Genomic DNA, 26,845 nt, shown 5'->3' on the forward strand with positions numbered 1-26,845 from the left:
TGTTAGTTTAGTTAGTTGCACATTTCTTTCTATAACGGCCAGTGTTTTTATACAATGGACTTCTTCCTCTACTAATGAAGACGGTCACACTTTCCGTCTTCTCTAGCCAGAGCCCCTTGAGTTTACTAGATCTCTACATTTCAAGTCAAGAGCTTAACCCATCGAAATCCTGTGACACCCAATTTTCAGAAAACGTTCCATGATTTAGACCACTGAGAAGCACTGTAGAAAGCTTTCTTAAAGCTTGTCAGGGACTGAAGCTAAGAACAGCCACAAGATTACTTCCCAAGATGGGTCAAGTAGGTTCTTGAAAGTAAATACCCTAAAATAAAAAGTGCCTCTAAACTATACATGATCCAACATGTTATGTGAATAAACACACTGCAGCTTTCTGTACATAGCATCTCATAACTCTGTGACCTCTGTTCATAGTCCATACACAACGTCCTTCTAATCATACTTAACTTTGTTCTAGAGTTTTGTAATCATGCACAACGTCAACTTATTGTTTACAAAACCACATCTCACATATAAACCCTTAAGCAAATAAATGACTTATGGTTATGATTATTGTTACCTTTATTGTTTTTTAAGCCACAGCCTAACACCTCAACAACACATTTGGGAAATAACTGTTATAAGGATTTAAAGACTTTTTCTTAAGGACAAAATTAGTGATACAGCTTCAAAACAGTGCTCTAGTGTCTTTGGTCTCAGGAGTTATGTTGCACAAGAGTTTGTTTTATAACCTCTTTTTCTGGGGAGTCAGTTCTTGGAAACTGTGTTTAATACGAATTCAAAACAACAGAAATACACAAAGGGAAACAATGCTCAATTATAATGCTAATGGGAAACAGATGCACAGTGCTGCATGTGAAGCTTAGAACATTCATGCTGCCGGAGTTCGTAATATTCCTGTAGAGTGCCTCTCAGAGGCTCCTTCTCATCTTCAAGGGAATCGTCTGTTGTTTTGGGAAAATAGACAGAACTTTTCCTTTGATAGTGTTTGTCAATAGACTTCAGGTGAATTAGCATGTGGAGCGCGTAGGCCAATACCAGAAGTAAGATAAGTGACATCACAAGCCCCATCAGAATGGCCGGTGAAAAGTAGGTAGTACAGTCTTTGGCATAAGCAAACTTCCCTTCTTCAATGTTAAATCCTTGTATCTGTAATAAAAAAAAAAGAATATATGACATATAACCACATAGTTATATAGGGCTAGACTGTGATCTATTAGTTACATTAGTAATTAGTAATGCTTTTTACGTTAACCTTTTCTGAACAACGAAAAGAATGAGACTTTCATTTACCAACTTTGTCAAAATGTGCATGTTTTATTCTTTTTTTTGCATGGTAAACGAAAGTTAAATCTACTTAAATGTACCAATGAGTGAAACAGGCAGGCCAGATGGGTTATGATGTGTTAAAGCAATACGAACCTGTGTTGTCATTAATAAAAGGGGTTTATCACAGAACCATGGAGCAAGTTGGCAGCTCGAGTATTACCATCACCTTATCTATATTTGTAGGAAAACCAGAAAAAGACTATTTGTACAATGTTATGTTACAGTTTACATTCAAATACTTTGTTTGGTACATGTCTCCTATTGTATAATGTATCACTGTTCTCGTTAGTAGAAAAAGCTGGTACATGTCAATGGTTTCTTTTATGATTTTAAATGTGCTGACAAGACCTTTATTTTTATAGCTGTCATGATTCTACAGGGAGGCGGACAGCTCAATGCGAGATGGATGGACTGTCAGTCAAAGAAGAAGGAATGTGTCCCTTCACACCAAACTAGAATCCTTTAGCCTCTTAATTGGTTCCACCAGGTTAAACCCTGGGACAAAACGTCTGTAAACTCTGCTTTTAGTGAATAAGCCCCATAGCATCAGGCGTGATAGATGAAACCCAATTACAAGGATCTGAAGGAGGTGGCAAGGCTGGGCAAATAAAGAAAGGTTAGGAAGGTTGTGTTTCTTTACAATAGAAAAAAGCCATCTTCAAAGGGATATTATAACATTGTACAAATATACACACAGACAATACCAAAAGAGGGTTTTTTTTATAATAGATCAATAAACAGGAAATTCACCACCCACATTAATTCAATATATGCTTTTGTTATCAAAGAAGAATAAATAGCGATATAAAGATAAATAACTCAACTCAGATTGCCATTTTGGAGTTGGTAAGGAATTTTACCCCTTTTGGAGGCAAAATAGAACATTGCTTCAACAGGTATTGGCCTTCTTTTAGCTCAAAAGCTGAGTTGATCTTGGTGTACACGTGTCTTTTTTCAAGGCAAATCACTATGTTGGGGTGGGGGTTACATGTATGCACTTTTAAGGGAAGAATATACATTTAAAGGGGAAACTCAACTAAATATTTTAAAGTGTATATAATATATGCACTGTTCCTTTCATAAATTCTATCTGAAATTAAGATATAGACCCTTGTGTAGTATTCATAAACAAATAATATTATTTGAGTTAGTTATTATTAGACTTGGGCACTAGCCAAGTCTTCATGTTCGTGGGGGAAAAAATTGGTTGATGCCAGATGAGCCCCCTGCTGGCGACCAATAGAGTCGCTCGTACAGAGTTTTAAAATCCTGGTGTAGCAACTTGGCGGGCAGAGAACACTGGTCTCCCTGCTCCAACAGTTAAAGGTCCGTACTTTTGGAAGCGACTTTATTGGTCGTTCGTACAGACTTTTAACTGTTTGAGCAGGGAGACCAATGGTCTCTGCCCACCAAGTTGCACCATAAGGAGTTATCCTGTTTTCTACGCAGCATCGCAGGGGTTAACAGGAGCGGAAATCCGTATGTTCGGCGTAAGGAGTTAAAAGGGCCGTGCGAGTGAGCTTATTGGACGCCTGCAGGGTCCTCCTCTGGCATCAACCAATTGGACTCTGCAGGCGGCCAATAGAGTCATTCGCACGGCCCCTTAACCCCTGGCGGCGAACCTACGGATTTGCGTTTTCGTTAACCCCTGCGATGCTGGGTAGATAATGTAGGCTAGATGGGGAAGGAACCAGGGAGATTAGTAGACGAAGACGAACACGAGGATTCTTCGTGTTGTGTCTTCGTCTTCCTCTACGTTTTGCCGCAGCCACCGTCGTTTCTTCGTTTTTCGGTTTGAACTACAAAAACGCACTATTCGTGTTCATTTTCATGTTTGCCCGAAAACAAATGCACAAGTCTAGCTATTGCGCATATTATTTTAGTGAGCTGCAGGATAATAACACACTTTTGATAAGAAAGATCACTTTGCGTTAATTCTATAGGATAAATTCTTGACATGGAACATTATTAATCTAAAAAGCACATAATGCTCCTTTTTATTTCTAGTTTTTTTGCCTTACCTGGAACCAGCTTCAACAAATATTTTATCTCTGTTGGAAAATATTTTTTATTACCTGGAAATCCAGGAAAGTGACGTCCCAGAGCCTTGAGCTTCCATTAGTAGAGCTGTGCATTAACAATCCATTGTATTTCTGCAGGGAGCTGACATGTTCACAATGGTAGGAATAGCTGATTGGAGCAAATATTCTGGTTGTACTAAACACCGCCTGCACGGAACCGTTGAAAAGGACTTGCACACTTTGTAATTTAAACCAGTTGTGAACAGAGAGTTTGTAGTAGCTTTTTATTAATAGAAATCTAAATTAAAAAAAAACAAAAAAAAATCACTAATTAACTTCAATCTATGTAGCATTTTAGAACATTTCAAATAGAACCACAGATTTGATACAAATGCAAGCCAGATATAAGCATGGACATTATTCATAGCGTACGTTTTAAAGTTACTGGATTAACTCAAAGAGATACTAAATAGTTCCCCTAGGTTCAAATGTGTTAGAATGAATCATTCCATTCTCATTACAAATGTTCAAACAGAAATAGTAATGTATTGACTGTCGAGATAAACACATACGCCTTACACATACGCATGACCGAAAATATGTGGACACTTGACCATCACACGTATATGAGTTTGTTAGGCATCCCATTCCAAAACCGTGGGCATTAACCCCTTAAGGACAATGGGCGGTCCCTAAACCCATTGAAAACAATGCATTTTGAGCCCGTACATGTACGGGCTTTGTCATTAAGGGGTTAATATGCAGTTAATTCCCCCCTTGTACCTATAACAGCTTCTACTCTTCTAGATTTTGGTCTGTTTCTGCGGGAATGTGTGCTCATTCTTCCAGTAAAGCATTTGTGAGGTCAGGCACTGATGCTGGACAAGAAAGCCTGGCTCACAATCGGTGCCACAAAGTTGGGAGCATACAATTGTCTAAAATGTCTTTGTATGCTGTAGCATTATCATTACCCATCACTGGAACTAAGAGGTCCAAACCCTGAAAACACCCCAGACCATTTTTATTCCTTAACCAAACCTTACAGAAGGCATTATGCACTCCAGTAGGTGGCGTTCTCCTGGCATCCACCAAACCCAGATTCATCCAATAGACTCCCAGATAGTGAAGTGTCATTTAATACTCCATAGAACATGTTTTAATGCTTCAGTCTCCAGTGCTTTACATCACTCCAGCAGCCACTTGGCATTGTGCATAGTCATCTTTTGCTTGTGTGAACCCATGTAAACCCATTTCATGAAGCCCCCCACACACACTGCTTGCACTGATGTTGCTTCCAGAGGCCATTTGGAACTCTGGGGTGTATAATGCTACAGAGAACAGGCACTTCAGCAGTTGGTGGCCCCGCTCTGTGAGCGCACATGGCGTACCACGTGGCTGAGCTGTTGTTTCTCCTTGATGTTTCCACTTCTAGCTAGCAGGGCAGAAATTTCACAAACTAACTTGTAGGTGACAGCCTATGACAGTGGCATGGTTAAAGTCAGTGAGCTCTTCAGTATGACCCAGTCTTCTGCCGATGTTTGTCTATGGGGATGACTGTCTAGTTGGTTTTGTGAGGCTGTATCACCTAAACTCAATAATTAGGAGGGTGTTCACATACTTTTGGTCACATTATTATTATTATTCTTTATTTCTAAAGCGCCAACAGATTCCGCAGCGCTGTACAAGGTGAAAAGGTTACAGATAAAAGCAGGTACAATACAGATACAAGAGGAATGAGGGGGCCAGTTACCGCAATCTAGGTGGATAAGGGGTAAGAAACAGGACTGCATGGTAGTGAGGACTGCATGGTAGTGAATGATATTAATGTGGGGCGAGATAAGGGGTGTAAGTGGGTGAGAGAGAAGTTTTGATGTTTATGTCAGTGGTAGGCCTCCCTGAAGAGAAAAGTTTTTGGTGAGCGTTTGAAGGAGGGTAGAGTTGGCGAGAGTCGGACAGCACGGGGAAGAGAGTTCCAGAGGGTTGGTGCCGCGCGGGAGAAGTCCTGTAGGCGGGCATGGGAGGAGGTGATAAGTGAAGATGCGAGGAGCAGGTCATTGTTGGATCTTAGAGGGTGGGCTGGAGTATATTTGCTTATGAGGGAGGATAAGTAGGGGGAGCGGCGTTAGTGAGAGCTTTATAGGATAGAGTGAGTAATTTGAATTTAATTCTGCCATGGATGGGAAGCCAGTGGAGGGAATTGGTCATATAGTTTAATATATATTTATATACATTTATACCCATGCCCACATACACGTGTGTGTCTCACCACACATAAGGCACTTAATTTCTTCTGGGTACAATGAAAATCAAACGAAGGGGTATATTTTAATATAATTTGACCTCATGTATTAATTATTCAGTAATTGTTAAGTTATGAAATTTCTCCATGCCCAGGTATTTTTCAGGATTTTATTTTGTAATAATTGCTCAGGAAAGCAATGCTCTGGTGCAGGAGAAGAAAGATATGTGCTGGCAGTGCCCTAGTTCCCTCCATTACACACTGGTCCACTAGAGTCTGACAACACCATTGGTGGAAGGTAAATGTAGGACAAGACCCCTCACCTCCACAAAAACCTCATCGGGTTATGAAGTTTCGTAGCCACTTTTACACCTATATTTGCCTAGGACAACAAAATCAAACCAAGTTCTCAGATACTATCGTTTCTTCATAATAAATGCAGCAATACCTTAACATAAGTCCATCCATATTTCCAGCATGGACAAACTTTAAAGAAAGTCTGAAACACAAAAGAAATAAGTGTTATTTTTGTAAACTCTATTCAATAAACAAACCATGTATTTCTTATATCTTGTGTAACGAGTTTGGAGCATTTTCTGGTGCTCTTGTCATGTCTATGCATGAGATATCATTTGAGCTACGCATGAATATGGCCATTTCAAGCAGTGACACTCTGATCTAATTTAGGTCCTTAAAGTTTAAGTGGAAACTACTACTGACTGAAAAATATTTCCTACTGGGTAAAATCTAAAATTGTTCTATAGCATGAAACTTATGATGAGATCAGTTTTATTATTGAATGAGGTGGCATTTTGTGGCAGTACGCATGATGTCTCAGCAAACCCTATTTAATATATTTTTTTATGAAAATTACTTTACTATTGGCCCTTAAAATAATTTGGGACATATCCCAGTCTGGCAGAGGAATGACAGATACCCATATCACAAAAGCAGGGTTCTCTCCCAGGGTATCCAACACAAGCTAATCATTGATTTCTGTACTCAGTATGGAAGATGCTGGTTGAGGACTCTTTCCTGGAAATTAAGAGAGGTGCATGAATTAGCAGAGCATAATCCCACTGATTAATATTACAGCCAGGGCTCTGACCCCAAAAATCATTGTTTATAACAAAAGAGCACCAAGAGCGCAGATAGACCTTATGAGAGTTTTGGCCAGCAAGCTAAAGAGAATAGTTCTTAATAATAGTTAATAGTTATTAGGCGTTACTTTTTAAGTTAACTTTTTGTGGTTTATGTTTTTTGTTAGGTTTACATGTAGTACAGTTTAGGATTATATTTTGTATGCTAGCTACACGCGCTGATAGAAAAGACAGCTTTTTGTGAAAGGTAAGAGCATTATGTTTTACTAAGCTCAGTTGTAGTGTACATTCCTTCCAAGGGTACCATCCTTTATCCTCATATTGGAGTACAGTCTTGACAGAGCATCTTAAAGTGTAATCTCTATGACCAAGCACCACTTGTACCTCCTGTGTTATACATCACATTGCTTGGGAGAGAGGTCCAAAGTAACACTTAGAGCATTATTTATATGTGAATCCTACTCTAAATATTCATTTTCATGAGCAGACAGAGCGATGGAGGGGATAGAGATGCACATTCCTCCGTTTAGAATTCAGATGGTAGGTCATATACAGTTGCAAGTTCCTCATTGACAATAGCTACGTTTTTAGGTTGCCTCAAGCCCCTGTTCCTTGTCCTTTGCCTGTGACATATCCCCTTCACCCTTCTGTCTATTGTCCTCAGGTAACACCTATTTATGGAACGGAAACACTTTAAACACAACTAAAGATTTATTGTGACTTAAACCTTGCTGAACCCTTATTATTGTGAAGGCTGTTCACATCATGCTTTTTACCCTAATTAAGGAATGCAGTATACATATTTACCATTTAAAACACAGCTGCTTACGTGGCATTTTCTTCGTTGCAGTTTGAATCCTCTGTGTCCACATTGTGATATACGCCAGTATTTGTGAGGTCCAGCTGAGTTTGGTTGTTATATGTTATTATTATCCTCTTAACTCCAAAGAGAATACAGGTGTTTCCATTTGTTGTAACATCGATGGGGCCGTAAGTCTCATTTGCATGAATTCTTTCTGTGGCCAGTGTGTCCTTCTTTACTATGCTGTAATGCATTCCCTGTATTAAAGAAACATGATGTTATCAACCAAGGTAACAATAATGAGGTCCACTGCGCTGGCCCCTAGGTGTCTTTGTAGACTCCAAGGATGACGAAATGACCCCTGCATGATTACTTCACCTTGCTCCTCATGGAGTATCATTGTGAAAAGTACTACTATATAGCAATTTCTCTGTCTCCCCACCGCTAAGAACGATCACATGCATGGAATAGGTATTTGCTGCTGGCATGACCAATGTAAACGTCACTCACAATGAAGCATCTGCATTCTGTGATGTATATACACATCACTCAGCGCAAAAAGGGTTTAAAACAGTGGAGCTGAGTACATACAAAGTAACTGCATCTATATCCCGAGTCATTGTTGCATTGCCACCTTACACTTTATTCTCCACTTCTTCAATTTCAACACATTTGCCTCTCACAGTAAAAAGATGATGTTCGGTAATTTGCATGTGTCATGCGCTATTTTTGCCAGGAGACTTTGCACTTATAAATAAAAAGTATCTGAAATTTAATGGTTTTTCCAATAAATTAAGTACAAGGTATATATTTTAACACTAAGCTGTCCGATTCTAACATTTTTGTGGAAAGATAGTGTGCCCATGTTTGCTAAAATGTAAAGACCTAAAAGCTTATGTAATGTTATCTTCTTCTATGTGGGCCCAAACAAAGTACTACATTCAACTAAACACTCTGCTTTCTCCAGGGTTAATACGACACTTTAAATTTGTCTTAAATAAAATAGAACACTTACTGTCCACGTCCACCTCACCTTCCTAATCCCTGCTTGCATTATTTCATGGTGTTGCCTTATTCTGTGCTCACCAGGGTGATCTGCAAAGGCAAAAAAGTGTAAATCAGCTCAATAAAAACATGAACTTGAAGTATTAAACATTACTAATAATATTATAATTGATTATGAAAAAACGTGCGCACATTTGGGACAAAATGGATAATGATAATGAATTAACAAACATTAAAGTCTTACCATAAAGCAATGGCAATTTTCCACCCAAAACACTGTATGAATTATACCTGCAAAGAACAAAAAACACAAACCAGTTGTGAAGCACGTTAAAAAGAACAAAAAGGACTTTTTACATTGATTAAAGGAGAACTCCTACCATACTTTTTGGTGTTGTCCTATGATTGTAAGGAATACGCATGTAATATTTGGCATATAAATAATAACTTTATAATGTATTTCTGTGTTTTGCGTGAGTACTTACTTACCTACCCATGATCGTCTGCTATTTTCCAAGGTAGTTCTCACAACCTGGAAGCATCTTGGGTATCAGGAACACAGCAGCAATTACTTGGGACGTAATCACGTAAATATGTATGCTGCAATTATAGACTCCCTGACTAAGTGAAAGCACTCAGAATTCTGCATTGGGTAAGCGGAAGACTAAACTAATACCTTATATGTGGCCCAAAAATCTTGATATTGTAATCCATATTGTAAAACATTCTGTAAACTAGAATGTTGCTGCTTTTGCACAAATAACAGAAAGTATTTGCCTGGAATTATAAATATACAATAACGATTTATCAGGATTCTAGAGAAGCATGACTGCAGGAAGTCATGTGAACAAGAAAGTACACCCTCTTTGAATTCTATGGTTTCACATATCAGGTTGTAATAATAGCGATCTGTTCCTTAGCAGATCTAAACAGTTGGTCACTAAAACCTCAGATGAACAACACATGACATATTACACCTAGTCATGATTTTTTCAACAAAAATAAAGCCAAAATGGAGAAGCCACGTGTGAAATAGCTGGTAGAACCACCTTTAGCAGCAATAACGTGTTTTCTGTATGACTTTATCAATCTTTTTCATTGTTGTGGAGAAGTTTTGGCCAACTCTTCTTTACAAAATTGCTACAGTTCATTGAGGTTTGTGAACATTTGTTTATACACAGCTCTCTTAAGGTCTCTTAAGCATTTTAATCGGGTTGAGGTCTGGGCTTTGACTGGGCCATTGCTTCCTAACTTTAACATTTAACATGCTAAATGAGGCCTGTATGGTCTGAGATGTAACTCTTTTTTGCAATTTCTCTTGGAAGTCCACTCCTGTGAAGATTGGCAATTGTCTTGAATGTTTTCCATTTTTGAATAATCTTTTTCACTGTGGAAGGATGGACATTAAATTGTTTGGAAATGGCTTTAGAACCCCTCTCAGATCATTGCTAATGTCTTTCTTCCTTGGTATTGTGTTTACACGCACCTGAATGCTCCAGACCAGCAAACTGCTAAAACTGTCTTTTATAGGGGTGGTCAAACTTGTTGATGATCAATTAATCAAGGGCATTTCATTAGCAACACCTGTCTCTTACTTAGCATCTTAATTCCTGTGAAATTATTGAATAAATCATGACTTGGTGCAATAAATCGTGTGTTCATCTGAGGTTGTATTTACCTAATCTTTTAGACCTGCTTAGGAACAGATCATTGTTATTATATCCTGATATGTTAAACCACAGAATTCAAAGAGGGCGTATTTTCTTTTTCACACAACTATACATATATGTTTCAACTTTGAAACATCCCTTTTCATGGTGAAAGAGGTTTGGCCACCTTGTTTTGTGACAGAAAGCACATGGATTGTTATATATCGACCCACTGCCTATCTTCTCTCACTAAAGGCGATCAATGCAAATATAAATTGTATTAGCTGAAAAAAGCATAAAAAGGGGCTTAGTCGAGCCACCCAAACCCTAATCACTAAGCAAAATCTGGTTAGGAAGGCTTATTAGGGCTATTATGTGTCAAGTCCTACTTATCACGCTGTATTATCCATTAAGAAGGTAGAAGGTCTTGTTGTGTGGGTCATATAATGTCCGCACATTGAGCACTAGGATAAACTGATTTACAAATAATTTTAAACAAGAATGAACATTTGCGATTGTTCGTATCACAAACACATGATAATATAACATGATGCTTTCATTACGTATTTTGTCCAAGCATACTCCTGTAATAAAATACGACCGCACCTCTGCAATAAATTGATAAACAAAGGGCATGTGTGTGCAGTTTTACAGACATTAGCCATGTGATTCACTTTATTCAAAATGAAAAGGTGAGATTACCGCTCTAAGTAGGAGAGAGAGAGAGAGAGAGAAGAGAGATGAGAGAAGAGAGAGAGAGAGAAAACATCCTTTCAATACAAGATGTTGGTAAGGGAACGGTCTTCTAGGGTTAGTAAAAGCACATAGCAGGTCCAGCTCACGCTAAAGTGTGTTTACTTTCAGCTTTGTTCTATGAAGCTGCGATGGCATTTCCACTTCCCAACAAAACACACATGTTGTAGCCAAACAGAAATCAATCCAGCAGTTGCAGATCACCCACATCTCTTGGCTGAGATAAGTGAGAGACTGAATTACACTAACCTGGTCCTTATTAAGCATTACTAATCACGCCAGCTGAGCTGCAATTTGCTTCTCCTGAGTAAATCCTGGATTTGCCAAGTTGGTGGAGGACCAGCCCATCCCGCTCACTAGATACTCCATTACCAACACAATTAGCAAGTCTCACTAACTGTTAACTGGACCTTAGCAGGTTTGTTATTTAATGGTTACTCTGAATGGTTAATAACATAAATGATAAGCTATGGAGAAAAGGATTTCATTGGACAAACAGGACCGCATTACCACAATCAGTGCAGTGTTGTGTTTGAGCAGAGAAATGCATCTCACATGACTGACAACAATGGCAGCCTCCAGGTCTCCAGATAGAGGGTGTTTATTGGAATATATAAAACTGTCTATAAACTATTTCTTGGAAGGACTTTCACAAGGACTAGGTATGATGCACCATGGGTGGAAAACCAAAATAAATTCATTAAAGAGGAAACAGTATGGCTGAGGTAAAGGTTATTAAATGTCAGTGACTGCAACTACACAGGATCGTATTCACTATTCTAACGTTAACGTTAAACATGACTGAACAGTTCTATAAGTGATGGTCGAGCTAGCTAAGTGGTTTACACATCAAGGAAGTAAATGGAGGAGTTTCTATAAATGTCAGTTCCTTTGGGCAACTCTTATTCCATTCTACACTGGGCTTCTCACAGCACAAAGAGAAGAAACTCAAACAAATTCAGTTTCTAGGCTTGGGTGGTTAAGACCATGGCAGACCTTAGCGACTCATTGTAACCAATATTTTTCCAAAAATTATGCCAACTTTAATGACACTGAAACTTGTGCAAACAAAACAAAGACATTATCTTGCTTCTTGTTGCTGTACTTGGCAGATAAGTCTCACCAGCCCAAGAAGCCTCTCCCATTTCTAATACATGCCTGATGCTTGCTGATGAGAACTAACAAACCTCTAGCTGGGTTACAGAAGAGCACACTGATATTTGTCAACTGCATCCCTGAGTTATCACACTGGAGTGGCCTTCTTGTACCTTAAGACCTGGTGCTTGGTTCAAAACACTGTTGGTTAACTGTCACTTGTAACCACTAAAAAAATTTTGTAAATTGGATGTGGTGAACTAAAGCTGACTAATTCAGGCAGTTTTTTTGTAGCAATCATGGCCAAGAATAGCAAACAGGAAACGTTTGCGCGGTGCTGTAACTAGTGCTCTTGGCGCCTGGGGCAGGGTTGAAGGTCCTGCGCTGACATCACATCAACTTCTGGCAGCGTAAGAGAATGCAGAGATATTGCTGCCGAGCTCCTCATGTGCACCCCTCACCTCGCAGCACCTGCCCCTCTTGTCCCAATGACGTTTCGGCCCTGTGACAGTATATTCACTGGCTGCCCTACTGGTTAAACGTCCAGTGAAAAATTAGTGACTCCAGTTTAACAATGGTAATTATTACTTCTTGAGTATGAAACAAGAATGCTTTTATAGCATTTGATCAATAAAAATGTAAAAGTGTTAATTACAGAGAATGTAATTCTAAATAAACTCAAACGGCATGCATAAAAAAATCTTTTTTAATTAGACATCTCCCCAAGGTTTCTAGTTTTTGGTTCAATGTATTTTGAATAATACTAAAATAATAATAATAATAAAAGTGGGTTTGATCTACAACAGCAAACATATTGCGCCTTTCAGCTGTTACTGACCCAAAGTCGTCTTAATAGAAGATTAGACAAATCTCCACATGCTATTGCCCTATATCCAGCGCTTTCATTCCCACTGCGTCTGCAGTAATCAGGATATCTTCTTCTAATTAGTATTTAAATAATGCAAATTCCTCAAAGAAAAAAAAGTAATTGTATTTATTTTCTGGAAGCGGAACCAATTAAACAGCTTCACTTGTTATATAACAACAAAGAAAATGATAACATTTCCAGCATAAGTTGATTCTGGATTTTAGAAACAGCTTGTGTTTAACCCTATCGATGTCCAAGGGGAGCAATGAAACAACCACCTTATATTACTGGGAAAACACAGCATTCTGATTGAAAAATGTCATGATAAAGAAATGATCAGGAAAACAGATGAATTTCCAACTATGATTTAAAATAAAGAAAATGGGTAGTTCCAAATTATATCCATTCTTAACAATCTGGAAATATAAGAATGTATCGGAAACTCTAGTGCATAAAAGATACAAGCTGTTATAATCAAATAATAATATAAAACAAATGCTCTTACTCACCTGTTATCTAATCCTGCAAAAACCCATTTCTTGGAGCTGATAAATCCCGTTCCTATAATTACTACAAGAAGATAAATGCTATTCTTTTCCATTGAGGAGTCTCGGATCTCTTCAGATCAAGAACATTTGTTAATCTGTGGAAGCAGAAGAAAGAGCTGCCCTTCCAATCACACTTGACATGTGACAGAATTTAAACCAATGGGAAGCAATCAATGCCAAGGCTTACAGGTAGAATTTCACAATTACAGCTTCTTCTCGGCATTGCCTCTACGTAGGCTTACAGTAACACTGAATTTATTTAGCTCGTTTTGTCACATTTTCACCAACTTGCTGTGACATTTGAAACAAAAATCACTGTTGTTACGTCATGTCTATGCCATAATTCAAATATAATTTTACAGAATAATTATAATTACTATGGTAATTCAGTTTTTTTTGCGGCATCTAATGCATATCCTTATTAAATACCTTAGGTTATCTTCTGTATGACTTTATATATTTATTCAGCATATTGGGATATTATAGCTTTGAACAGCAATGACAGCAATAAATACAGTCTAGATTAAGATGATCGTTTTCCTAATACTTTCATTATGAACAAAGATAAAAGTATTTCCCTTTATATACCAAGTCAGTTACAAAAACGAAATATTTTTGTAATGGCCCCTGCCTTTGTAAATTTTTCAAACAATATGGTATTAACACAGAAATTTAGATTGTACACACAGCCGATGTAGCTCATAGCACAACACAGGCACAAATAAGAAGGGGTTAAATTCCATAATTGTGTTTAAGAAAAAATATTTAATACACAATAAGTATGGCAACTTTCTTGCACACTTTAGACGGTTACTAGCATCACCCTTTTTATTGCCTTTTACATTTTTATGGGGAAGAGGATTGACAGTGTAGGCAGTAGCACCTGTGATGTTAAAAGTAACAGATCCTGCATGTTAGCAGGGGTCAGACATCATTTCCTGCATGCTGACAAGCTGCTTTTGCAATAAATGGGCAGGCAGCACGCTGCCACTTTTTTGATATGCAGATGATGTCTTTGGCTCAGAATATATGTTGGAACGCTTCTTTTTCTTAGCAAATCTGTCTTTGTGGAAGTTCACCTGGTGGCCAGGTTCACAGAGAAACGGATGAAACAAAGAAGACATGCGGGGCAGCGGTTGAAGACAAAAGATAGAAGAAAGAAGACAGGGACACAGAAGCAATTGGCAGAGAAGATAGGGATTCATTCAGAGAGAGCATTAGAGTGACTGAGAGAGCATGAATGTGAAAGAGGAATGTAAAATGACTTTGTCCGAATGGGCAGGAAACAAAATTAGTTTGCCAGCACCATGCTTTACTGTGGCTGGTATTCTCTGGGTGATGAGAGGTGTTGGGATGGGTTCTTTGGTCTCTTTGTTGCCCTCCTCGTCTGGTCCGTGAGTTTAGGTGGGAGGCCCTCTCTTGGCAGTTTTTTTTGTGGTGCCATATTCTTTCGATTTCTTAATAATGGATTTAATGGTGCTCCATGAGACGTTCAAAGTTTTGGATACTTTATTTAGAACCCAACCCTGATCTGTACTTCTGCACAACTTCGTCCCTGACCTGTTTGGAGAGCTCATTTGGTCTTCATAGTGCAGATTGCAGACAAAGTTATTTTCTTCATTTCACTTCACCAATTTGGACTAGTTTGTGTATGTCCATTACATGAAATCCAAATAAAAATCAATTTTAAGTCCAGGTTGTAATGAGAGAGAGAGAGAAAAGATGCATGCAAAATTTTAATATACTTGCTCATGATTCTTTAGAATTCACGAGAATCAACAGCTTCCTTCCTCCAATTTACATTTCATTACACTTTTTTCACGTTTACTATCGTAATGGTACTATTCTTACTCAAGTATGCCCTTAAGAATAGATTGTTTTCAACCCATGCCATGTTGTCACCGTAGCACAGGACTCACCTTTATGGGTTTCTTTGGGTATAGTTCTCACATGCACACTTTAAATACTGTTGGGCATTGCAGTGATTAATTGAGTCCAGCAGATGGAATGCTATTTATATGCAACTTTCAATGTGTTGCATATTTTCTCTTAGAAAGGCATGTTATGTGATAGCCAGGTGGAAGTCAAATTCTGTGAGGAGGTGAGATAGGCCATTGTGAAATAAACTAATTACCTTAATTGGTTGTTAAATATTATATACAAACCAATGTCTGGAAAGTGAGATTGATGCTCACTAAACATCTCTCTCTCATTTCTATTTGTATGTTTTGCGTGACCGTTTTTAGCCATTATAGTTCATATTACAAAGCAAGAAGTCTGGTGGATGTTTTCTGCATTCAAATCTGGTTTTCAATTAATATATTTCCTAAATTTCTAAGTGCTGTTTCTGTAAGGTAATACTTTCAGAACATAACGAGATTCTGAATGAAGCCACTTATATCAAAGGAGAGAGTTCAGCTGTGGTATTCCAATGAGAACACCAGGTCTAGAGCACAAGCACACTCATGTATATTCAGTGTGAGTGCACGTACCTTCAATGCTTTCTCCCTTAGCAGAAGTGAACATGAAGCTCAAAAAGGTTAAAGTTAGGTCACTTTGCTTTACTTACTCATGGTTCCACATTACAAAAAGGTTCAAAGTGACCTAATAAGTTGTATTGGAGATGTCCAGAGATGTATGGCACAGATGCATATACCGCATTCCTACAGCTAACATTGTTTGTTGCGCAACACTGTTTTCATAAAGATTTATGCAAACAAAATTTCTGTATCAGTATGAAGACTATGAGTCTCATGATTAAGACTAAATGAGAGGTTGGGGTCTAGCCACATCCCAATATATGACTTTATCATAAAATACAAAATGTACTGCGAAGCAGCGCAGAAGCAAATTGGAATGGTAGTCAGAGTAGGGGATGACTGCTTGTGCCAGATGATTCCAGTGAGGGTCACATAGAGAAATCTATGTTGATCTCGCAGGGAGCATGATTGATGTCTTCTTTAGGATGTTGGCTGAGGGTGTTAGGAGCGTGCATTGAATGCGTCACTGAATAAATGTATGAGAACTTGCAACAAAATATCATAGTGAACTGTTCCAGAGGCCCTTATCAGACAACAGCAGCACTCTCTCAAACGTGAGACGGTTCTAAGTTCTGTAATCCTTAAAACCCATTCACACCGACAAAAATGACACACCACGAAAGCGCTCTCTGACGCAGTAAAATGCATGCATGTACTATCAGCCCACCGCCGAACCAACCGCGCAAGCTCCAAAAGGAGGCGGTCCCTTACTTGAAGCCCCTGTAAAGTAAAGCACGACGGGAATTGTAGTTCAAGGACTGATCTACTGCCTCTACATATTACCCATAATCTAGTCATAAATACAATTTCAACTGGAAAAGTTCATGGATGAGCCTTAAATTTAAATTAATTCAATCTAAATCACCTATTTTACACAGACGTCGTTTTCCTGTAACATATCTCGCACCATTAGTTTACAGGCATTACGTCGGGCAGCCTAAGTAGGGTCCTTCTGGCTTCTCTTTCTCTCGGTGGCTTCTGGGAATCGCTCTTTCCGTAGTCAGCCCTGGGACAGGCAACATGGGTGAGTGCGTCTCCGCTGTGTATACCGCTTACCGGGGCCCGCTTGGATGTCTAACGGCGTGCTTGGCGTGCATAAGAAGCTCCTGTGGGGCAGTACAGGCTGGGCAGACCGGCGCTGATACACTCTCCTGCGCCTGACTCGCACCACGAGGCGCTGCTGGAAATGTAGAATGAGGCGCCATGACAGGGCCCGTGTGTGCTTCGTACACGGCGGATGCAGTGTTGCGTATGCAGCCGGCTGCACCCTAAACGGGGATATATATTGATGATACGGGCCAGTGCAGCAATAGCGCTATGAATCGCCTGGTCGGAGAATAATATACGGCTCCCGTGCAGTGTTTGTACCCGCAGTCTGTAGGATTCCGCGGTGTTCACACAGGCCGTTCATATATGTAATCACTGTTTATGGGTTGCTATATAGGAAAATATTTAAATACTTGCAGCGATCGGTGATTAAATGTTAGTTTTAATGAAGCACTTAAAAAAAAATAAACATGCTACGAAACACGCAGTGACGAGGCGATGAGATGTACGCTTTGAAGATCTCTTCGATTCGTGTTGATTAATGGTGTGATGCTTCCTGATGGCTCTTTATTAAGATATACAGGGGATCTTACAAGATGGCCTGGTGTTCTGTATCTCAGGCACTCGAATGGAAGGATTGTGTGATTATTATTATTAATGGGTTCCCTTGTGTTTGTTTGGTTCAGGCAAGTGCCGTGGTCTTCGTACAGCCAGAAAGCTCCGTGATCACCGCCGTGAGCAGAAATGGCATGACAAGCAGTACAAGAAGGCCCATTTGGGGACAGCCCTGAAGGCTAACCCATTTGGGGGTGCTTCCCACGCCAAAGGAATCGTCCTGGAAAAAGTGTAAGTATTCCTGTTGGATTGTGTGTGATGCTGCCCATGACTCAATGGTCTGGTCCTCTCGTGCAATTTAAATGGATGTAGGGACCGGAATGTTCTCTGCATGCGTGTATATACTATGTAAACATAACTACAAATGCAGTGTCCTATTGGGATCTGTTACTGCAGACGTGGGAGAAGCATTGGTGTAAGCCTTAAAGCTACAGCAAGATGGCAGCTCACAGGTCAAACGTGGAAATAATTATGTATCTGGTAATAAGAATAGGTTTCATAATTACTAATAACTGCTGTCAGGTATCTGGCTTAATTTTATTTTGTCAGGATGTAAATTTGCTATTGTTACTTTGTCGTTGATCGCTTTCCTGCTACCCATGGATTAATTGCTGCAATGTTACTGATTTGCTCCATTGTGTATTTGTTTGAAATGTGGCTTTTCCATCAATAAGGAATGAATGTTTTGCAGGAAAAGGCCTTTTTGTAAGCCCTCAAAAACCGCTGGGATTTTACACTTCTCATTGGATTTGTCAAATTTAGGCATATCAGTGCAACTGCATCTATACCCTCGGTGCAAGTAGTTTTTTAAATGTTTGAATAAGATCTAATGTTAATAGATGTGGCAGCTAATGTGCATAATCGTTGTTAAAAAATGTAATTTTTCATGGAAGACTTATTTTCTTTTTTTTTTTCTTTTAGCGGTGTAGAGGCTAAGCAGCCTAACTCTGCTATCAGGAAATGTGTCAGAGTTCAGTTGATCAAAAACGGCAAGAAGATCACAGCTTTCGTACCAAATGACGGTTGTCTGAACTTCATTGAGGTGAGCGTTCTGTTTATGTATTATAGTATTTGTATCCGGTGCTGCCGCAGCCCTTGCTACACTACTGCATCTGTCATGAACATTAGACATGAAGTAACAATTAAGTCCCTCCTTATTGCAACCGTAAGGATGTAAAGTTTAAAAAACCATTTGCAGCCTAATACATATCAGATGCTTTCACAGAATGTTGGGATGCTGAGCATAGGGACACTATTTAGTAATGTTTTGTTCTTTAGCTCTTGTATGATGGTGACCTTATGTAAAGGCCCTGCTTGCAATCCAGAGGGCATGGGCTGTAAGACACAAGGTATAGCGATAGATGAGGAGTGCCATATACAAATGTGGCAGTTATGTTCTCTGAAGTAGGCTTTGTTTTCCTGAATATTATGGAGGATAGAAGCTGGAGATCAGGTGGCAGTGAGAAACATGGAGGCAGTGTGCCTTGTTTTGGGTCATTTCTAGCAGGTGACAACCAACATTTGTTTGGATAACCTATTCTGTGTGTAATGTCTGGACCTCTGTCATGTGAGGTTCAGTTGATATAGGATATAAGGGATAATTAACTGTTAAGAAATGTATTTTTAAAAAATATATACTAATTATACCAGAGGTGTATTTTTTTGACATGGCACAGGTGTTGCATTCCTATAAACAGGGAGGGAGTATGTTGTCAGCTGAGACCCACTAGTGAGCAGAACTGCACCTTTTCTTAAACAGGTTGAATAAACTTTGGTACACTAACTTTTTTTCTTTATATATGCAGGAAAACGACGAGGTTCTGGTGGCTGGATTTGGTCGTGCTGGTCATGCCGTTGGTGACATTCCTGGTGTCAGGTTCAAGGTTGTTAAAGTAGCCAATGTTTCCCTGTTAGCCTTGTACAAAGGCAAGAAGGAGAGACCAAGATCTTAGACATGTTCTGTCAAAATGTTTAATAAACATTCTTTCACATCTACTGCGTGTTTGTGATTCACTGGTGTTTAACAGGTCCAATGATCTTTTAGAGGATTGGTATTTCTGGGCTGGTTTGTAGAATATGGTGTTAAAATTAATAGTAGGTATTATTGGTGGTGTAGTAGAAGTGTTCTTGGTGCATCTGTAAATTGAAGTAAATGGTCAGCCTGGATAGGTTAACTGGTTCTTAGCTGTAATCTACTGATGTCATGCATTGATAAGTATTGTCATCAAATTGTATCTTAAGCGATTACATACTCTACATTTACAACATATTGTAATTCCTTGAGTCTAGATGGTGTTTAGGTCAGTGCAGTGATTTAAATCCACTGTAGGCACTCTTATAGACGTTACTTATACTATATACCGTATTGGCTCGGATATAGGCCGCCCCCGTATATAGGCCGCACCCTAAAAGTTTGGTGCTTTTTTAAAGAAAGTTTTTTTTCTTTAAAAAAACACCAAAAAAACATGCTGCCACTCTGTCCCCCCCCCCCGAGATACGCTGCCACTGCCCTCCCTCCCCGAGATACGCTGCCCTCCCTCCCCGAGATACGCTGCCGCTGTCCTCCCTCCCCGCGATACGCTGCCGCTGTCCTCCCTCCCCGCGATACGCTGCCGCTGTCCTCCCTCCCCGCGATACGCTGCCGCTGTCCTCCCTCCCCGCGATACGCTGCCGCTGTCCTCCCTCCCCGCGATACGCTGCCGCTGTCCTCCCTCCCCGCGATACGCTGCCGCTGTCCTCCCTCCCCGCGATACGCTGCCACTGTCCTCCTCTGCCCCCCCTCCTCGACTTACCGGAGCAGACTCCCGGGTGTCTTGCGGGGCCGGCGAGGGACATCTACGCAATACGCGTATGCAACTTCCGGTACCGGTACCGGAAGTTGCATACGCGTATTGCGTAGATGTCTCCCGCCGGCCCCGCAAGACACCCGGGAGTCTGCTCCGGTAAGTCAGGGGTGGGCAGAGGTAAAACGCTTAGATAAGTGCTGGCAGGGGAGGCTGTGGGAAGTGCTGGCAGGGGAGGCTGTCTGAGCGTATCGGGGAGAAGGATGCAGGTCCCCTGCACCGCTGCGGGGGATCTGTATCTTAACCCCGCTGCCTGCCCGGCGCCCGGGACTGCATGTCCCGGGCGTCGGGTGCTAGACCCCGAATATAGGCCGCACCCCCACTTTAAAAACTTAAAGTGGGGGAAAAAAGTGCCGCCTATATTCGAGCCAATACGGTATTTTCTAACTGCATTAGATGATGCCATACTCCTAAACACACCAGCTAGGGCTTCTCCAATGAATGGGAAGGTTTAAGGAGATGAAACTCCATGATCCCTTCAGTGAATAGACCCCATTTGTAGCCTTAAAGGATGAAAAGGTTCAAGCAGATTTTACAAACATTTACAACTGTTAAGTATGCAGGAAGTTTATTTTTTTTTTTTATATACATGTATAAAGCTTGTTAAGCAGAACTTGTGTGCAGTAGATGCTACCACATAGTAAATGTTCTACTTAGTCAACCAAATAGCATGATTTACATGTATAGTTAAGCAAATAAACATTAGCAGGTATGTCCTTAGGTTTGATAGGGGTCTCAGAAATAGCCCTTGAGGGTGTAACCCAGCTATGACACTATACCCTGCACATGAGAATTTAGTCAAATTTGTGACCAACTTAATTTGTGTTCAAGGCAAGGAATAAACAAATATTTAGTCTGACCATCAAAGCTCGACATGCCTGGCGTAACACCTAGACACCCCTTCCCAGAGCCAGTGCTGGAGGGGAGTATATCATGTGCATGGAGATGGTGGGGAAAGGGTCAAATGGGATGGAGTCTGCAGAATTCCACATGCATTTACGAGATGGTCAGCATGGAAAATGTAAGTAATTCTGCATTGCTGCGTACGATGGCCAGTGTCCCTTTGTCATTTTAAACAAGCCAAGTAAGATTTTCAAAAGATTCATAAATAAGACAACCATAAGAATAGCACAAATCAAATTATGGGACTATTATCAAGCCTAGAGTAAAGAGCCAATGTATACCGGTGACATAAGCTGGAGTGGGATTTCTACACTTGGTTGCAAAAAGCCAGTGCTATCTAACTTTGCGCTGGATAAAGCAAGGGAAGAGAATGATGCTCTGGTAGGCAGCTTCTTCGGAAACTTGTTTAGAGAAACTGAAACATGGTGGGTGCAGCTAGTCTGTTTACTTACTTTTCAATAGCAAGCACTCATGGCTTTTTGTATCATGGAGATAATTAAATCCCACCCTCTACACATTTTATATAGCACCATCATATGCCATAGCACTGTATAATGGGTAAACAGGATGTAAGTAGTATATAACGTAAGTAGACTTAGCTGGAACCATCTCACCGGTTTCTGTAAAGCAAGCTTATTGGAAATTTGTTTAGAAACTGCTTATTTCTCTGTTATTGGCCATGTATCACTAATGTGACAGCAGTGCCAAAAGAAAAATCACTAGAACCTCACGTTTACCAAGCAAAGAGATTGTTGTCCCTTAAGAACTTGGCTTAATTTCTAATGTTTCTTTTTCAGAGTTTTGTCCTAAATAAAATCTAAACCATTTATATTTCAGCTTCGCAAAACCCTTTTTTGTAAATTTCCATCTGATTCTCAGATGATTGATAAAATCATCCACAAGTTTTCGGCTTTCGTATATATAAATATTTAATCTGTACATATGACCACACACTGTATTTTTTCATTAGGTTAACTTTTTTTCTTCTCTATCTACAACCACATTGTGCCTCATTTTAATTCTGGAAAACTATCAATTCATCTACTAATTTACAGTCCATAGTAAATGCACTATTGATTTTTTACCTAAACTAGCAAAATTAAGAAATTTAACGTTTTGTGGCATATAAAGTTATATCAGCTTGGCAATGCAGCCACTATATAAAAATCCGTTCACGAGTAAACTTTCTTTGGTCCATTTAGCATCCGCTGTAGGCGGTCCGTCACTACGCTATCACATCTGAAATGTGCCATGGGCTTTAAGGGATGCTATCCACGAAGGTGCCAACAGTTGGGTTCAAATCTTGGCCTGAGAATACAGAATAAACAAAAAGTCATGACAGATACTTTGAACCTGTAGAAAAACAAAGCAGTGAAAATGGCTTTATACGATGCTCACAAGTAATATAAAAACATATATATAATAGAATGTTGAAGATGCCCGTAAATCAGAAGGGTAAACAATATTAAAAAGGAAATTGTAATATTTATTCCAAATGTCCTGGCTAAGTAGGAAGATTATATTGCCAGCAGGACTTGGGAGCTGCTGTCAGTAGGAACAACGCTAACACCATTCATTCTCTTTTTGTTTACGATGCTCATCAGAAAAAAGCCATGAATTAGAATTGAAATCATTTTTTCCAGATGAAGATTTTGGAACAGAGATCAATAACATCCATAAGATGAGTAAGAATCTCCTCCAGTGTGTGGGAAGACTTTGCTTTGTACCCAGTAATGTATCTGAAGAAAAACACGTAAGCCCATCTGCAGATCGGCAACTGTAAAGTCACATAGCGTGAAAGAACAATGGAAGCACAAGCGCTAAGTGGGATGCACCGAGCAACAAAGGCAAACACTAACCAACGTCCGGTCTGTTTGCTATTAATATTCCTCATAACTGCTAGTAAACAACTGTCATCACAACTCACTTCTAGGCAAAAGCATTGCAAAATAATAATAAAAAAGAAAAAACTAATATATGTGTTACAGTAAACACAAATATAACCCATAGCATATACCTGCAGCCATAAAGCCCAGGATCGACGAACCTGGGAGGCCATGGTGACTAGAAATGACTCCCTGACACGTTGGGGATCACCTCCTTGCAGTATACAGAGCTGTTTTTCCTTACATCAGAACTCGTCTAAATTGCAAATGAATCTGTATGTCTGCCCACTCCGTACTATTATTTACACGGTAAGATGTATAGGGCAGGGACCTCCTTTCCTAATGTATTCATACCGATAGTAGCGCCATCAAAATGTCTGTATGAATAATGTACTTATTGTGCCTCGCTATTATACTGTAGATTGCAGAGTGCCAGGTAAATCTGTAAAAAATATACATAAATACATAATGCGCCACCAGGAGGCAGGTGCTCAATGGGGTCCGGTGACACTGAACTGGTAGCATGGCAGCTGGCACCATGTGCAAGAGGAGCCTGACTGTGCCAACTATGGTAGAAGTAGGGCAGTGGTGACAGTAACCAGTGTGACGTTCCTGCAGGTCATATAACCATCAATAAGGTTTTCTTTACTGGTGGAGAGTTCTGAGAGTATATTAGATCCATCACCTAGAAATCTAATGTAATATTGTGGTCTAGCAACTTATTTTCAATCTCGCTTATGGTGATTATTGAATGTTTTCTTTTGGAATATTCAGCTAATGAAAATTAGATTTTAACAGAAACATATTTTATAGTTGTAGAAAGGAAGGATATGTGTGTTTTCTGTGACCATCAGAACATGATAGACTGAATACACCCCGTGGTGATGCAATTCACAGCCAATAAAGTGATCTGTTTGCTGTTACTTTATTCTCAAAAGCTCTCATACCAGCAGTCCCGGACACCAGTAAATAAATTAAACCCCAGCTGTTCCCCTAGGTACCGCCGCCGAGCCACAGTTTAAATTGCAGCTGCTTGTTTTCCCTGTCCATGCAGAGCATCCAAGTCCACAAACAGCTGACCATAAATATCTCCTATATAAGATTTGCATGTTAACAGGGTTTGCTTTTTGGCCAAAGACAGTAAATCCTCTGATCCAGAATCCTACAAAATCGAAATGGAAATCAAAATGTATGTTTTAAATCTTTCTAATGTATTTAAGCGTTGTTATAACAGATATAATGGCTGGTCTGTAAGATCTCAGGCAATAAATAATTTCAAATGGTGTAACGCAGCTCCAAACTTAGATGCCAAAACATCTGCATAGTGATTGGCCACATTCGCTGTATCCCATATAGAATGCCTTAACTGGATTATTATTGGATTATAACACATAATAATGTACAGTACATTCAAGTTTGAAAGGGCATTTTGTACCCTCAATGCTTGATCAAATAAGAAATACCAAAAGTAAAAGTTTCGAATGTACCTTTACATGGCTTTTCCATAACTTAGTGGCAGAGTTAGCCCAACCACAGGGCCCACTGTGCTTAACCAGGATGTAACGTAATTTCCATTTCTGAAAATGAAAAGATGCATTTTATTACATATTAAACATTCCGTCATCTCAAAGAGCTCTTTGCTTTCAGCAGCAGTAGCCAAACCCCGTTCCCGCGGACTCTTGGCACAAGTGACTCTTACTAATTTATGGCACAGTAATTCAGAAGAAAAAATAGAAAGATCTAAAATATTTTCAGTAACCGATTCTTTCCTAGAAAGTCTTGAAGGCTTAACCGCTGAAATTAAAAAACAAATGGGAGCAACCAGCCTAAAATCCGGGACTGGCGACTCACCTCACATCCATTTACCGGAAAGTGATACATTAAGAGGGGTCTGTGGGGTGTATTCACTAAAGGGAGAGTTGGAAAGGGATTTATAGTTTTAACTCCCTGATGTTACTGTCATAAAGGTCCAACACTGGCATGTTTCTCAGTAAGAAGGGCTGAGCTGGCCCCGTATAATGAATAAGTCAACTGGTGAAGAAATCTCACAGAAAAAGTACTAGAGTGAGATTAAGTGCAAAAAATCTAAATAAAAAATATAATAAAATAGGCTTTAAATTGGGATGAGAGAAGCCTCTTGATGAGACCTCCTTGAGGACATCCACTGTTGATACCCGATGTTCCCATACCTGTGGGGTATATGTAATAGCATAAAGGCTGTGACAACATTACACTATTGTATTTTTCTGTTTTATATCTTTGTCTATATATATATATATACACACTGATGAATTTTAATACACAAGAGGTGTCTCTCAATCCAATGAAAAGGAGTAAATCCTATTCTATTATATATTTTTTATTTAGATTTTTCTGCACTTCAGCTTATTTTTAGTATTTCTCTCTTTTTTGGGAGGGGGGGTTATCACATTTGTTTGTATGAACACTGGTGCTGGGTGTACAGTGATGCACTGAGACAAACACTTGATTAAACTATACATTATGCAGGGAGACTGTGATATGTATCTAGTAGCAGAAGGGACATGATTTACTCATGATGTTATATTGTCATGATCCCGTGAGTAAGTAAGGGGGTGCGGGAAGTAAGGAGGTATCATTTTTTTGGCTGAAAAAGTATTACTTATATGCCTGGTTCTTACCTGATTGATGACATGAATTCATTGGTCCGACATGGATGAAGCACAAAAAATGGTTGCCCCAGAATTGGATGCTCCTTAAATGTGTAAAAAAAGAGAAGAGTCGGACATTAATTTAAAAGACAAAAGACCAAAAGTCTTCTCGACAGACTGTGCTACATTTAGACAGTGAGACCCCTAATATAGTCAGCATGAGTTTCAACGACAGTTCAACACTTAATAAACGCTATTACTGCAACTATCACATATGGTTATTTAAATTAATGTATTATTCTGTATTCATTTTGAGACATTACTGCCAATTCAAACACAATTACAGAAATGTATTCTCACATATATAAAATTATTTTTAAAAAAACAGACGTACACAAAATAGTACTGAAAAACTTTGGATAAACTGTATAAATCTTAGCAGGGCAGTAATTTGTAATATGCATAATACATATGGATTTTAGATAAATAGCACAGTAAGTGATATTCAAAAATACTGCAAACTATTTAAAGTGAGGCGATGATAATTATTTTATGGCAGTGTGTTATTGTAGAGAAATTCAGAAGTACAATGGGCAGACTAGCAGTGGAAGCCTATTCTGATTTTCAAAAGACAACGAGACTTCAAATCATAAGCAAAAACGTGTATCAAACTTGGCCCTAAAGTTCCAAAAGGCATACAAAATCCACCTTATAATGTACCCAGAAAGAAAAGAACAAACAACCGATCAGTCACTTTTGTTGGCTTTACAGAGGCATTTAGTTTATTTATGACCCTATCTACATTCTGTTAGTGGTCAGAATGACGTGTGGATTGTTACCAGATCTGGTCATTAATGGGTTAAACTATCCTAAAGGTAATGGGGGAAAAAAGTGTTACTGCAATTGTATCAAATAACCCACATACCAGAAACTTGTAAATAAGGTGTAAATGTG

The 26,845-nt window shown here is 39.3% G+C and overlaps 3 protein-coding genes across 4 annotated transcripts in view; 1 reads left to right on the top strand and 2 right to left on the bottom strand.

Moving 5' to 3' along the window:
- Window positions 1-561: 561 nt before the first annotated feature.
- LOC128504983 (V-type proton ATPase subunit S1-like protein) lies at window positions 562-13,489 on the bottom strand. The gene is made up of 7 exons (XM_053475264.1): window positions 13,389-13,489; window positions 8,759-8,805; window positions 8,543-8,604; window positions 7,537-7,766; window positions 6,056-6,106; window positions 3,423-3,666; window positions 562-1,167 (listed from the first exon to the last, which is right to left on the bottom strand). The coding sequence occupies exons 1-7, from the start codon at window positions 13,478-13,480 to the stop codon at window positions 844-846; spliced, it is 1,050 nt and encodes a 349-aa protein (XP_053331239.1). The 5' UTR covers window positions 13,481-13,489; the 3' UTR covers window positions 562-843.
- Window positions 13,490-16,851: 3,362 nt separating this feature from the next.
- RPS23 (ribosomal protein S23) lies at window positions 16,852-19,624 on the top strand. The gene is made up of 4 exons (XM_053475242.1): window positions 16,852-16,991; window positions 17,701-17,860; window positions 18,551-18,671; window positions 19,435-19,624. The coding sequence occupies exons 1-4, from the start codon at window positions 16,988-16,990 to the stop codon at window positions 19,579-19,581; spliced, it is 432 nt and encodes a 143-aa protein (XP_053331217.1). The 5' UTR covers window positions 16,852-16,987; the 3' UTR covers window positions 19,582-19,624.
- A 5,088-nt stretch (window positions 19,625-24,712) lies between these two features.
- The window catches only part of ATG10 (autophagy related 10), a 43,311-nt gene continuing 41,178 nt past the window's right edge, over window positions 24,713-26,845 (bottom strand). For both annotated transcript variants that reach the window (XM_053475233.1, XM_053475227.1), the window contains exons 6-7: window positions 25,922-25,995; window positions 24,713-24,838 (exon numbers count right to left, since the gene is read on the bottom strand). In XM_053475233.1, coding sequence (XP_053331208.1) covers window positions 24,751-24,838; window positions 25,922-25,995 — 162 coding nt within the window. In that variant the 3' untranslated portion in view covers window positions 24,713-24,750. The remainder of the gene's footprint in view (window positions 24,839-25,921; window positions 25,996-26,845) is intronic.

Source organism: Spea bombifrons, chromosome 1 (assembly GCF_027358695.1).
Source record: "Spea bombifrons isolate aSpeBom1 chromosome 1, aSpeBom1.2.pri, whole genome shotgun sequence".
In the NCBI taxonomy this organism is placed as follows: domain Eukaryota; kingdom Metazoa; phylum Chordata; class Amphibia; order Anura; family Pelobatidae; genus Spea; species Spea bombifrons.

Bases quoted from the DNA above. Each gene is read 5' to 3' on its own strand.
- LOC128504983 (XM_053475264.1), bottom strand. From the start codon at position 13,480: ATGGAAAAGAATAGCATTTATCTTCTTGTAGTAATTATAGGAACGGGA. The intron at 8,605-8,758 runs GTAAGACTTTAA...TTGCCTTTGCAG, and splicing joins AAAATTGCCATTGCTTTATG to ATCACCCTGGTGAGCACAGA. The intron at 3,667-6,055 runs GTATTGCTGCAT...TTTTTAATTTAG, and splicing joins ATGGATGGACTTATGTTAAG to ATTTCTATTAATAAAAAGCT.
- RPS23 (XM_053475242.1), top strand. The intron at 17,861-18,550 runs GTAAGTATTCCT...TTTTTCTTTTAG, and splicing joins GGAATCGTCCTGGAAAAAGT to CGGTGTAGAGGCTAAGCAGC. The intron at 18,672-19,434 runs GTGAGCGTTCTG...TTATATATGCAG, and splicing joins GTTGTCTGAACTTCATTGAG to GAAAACGACGAGGTTCTGGT.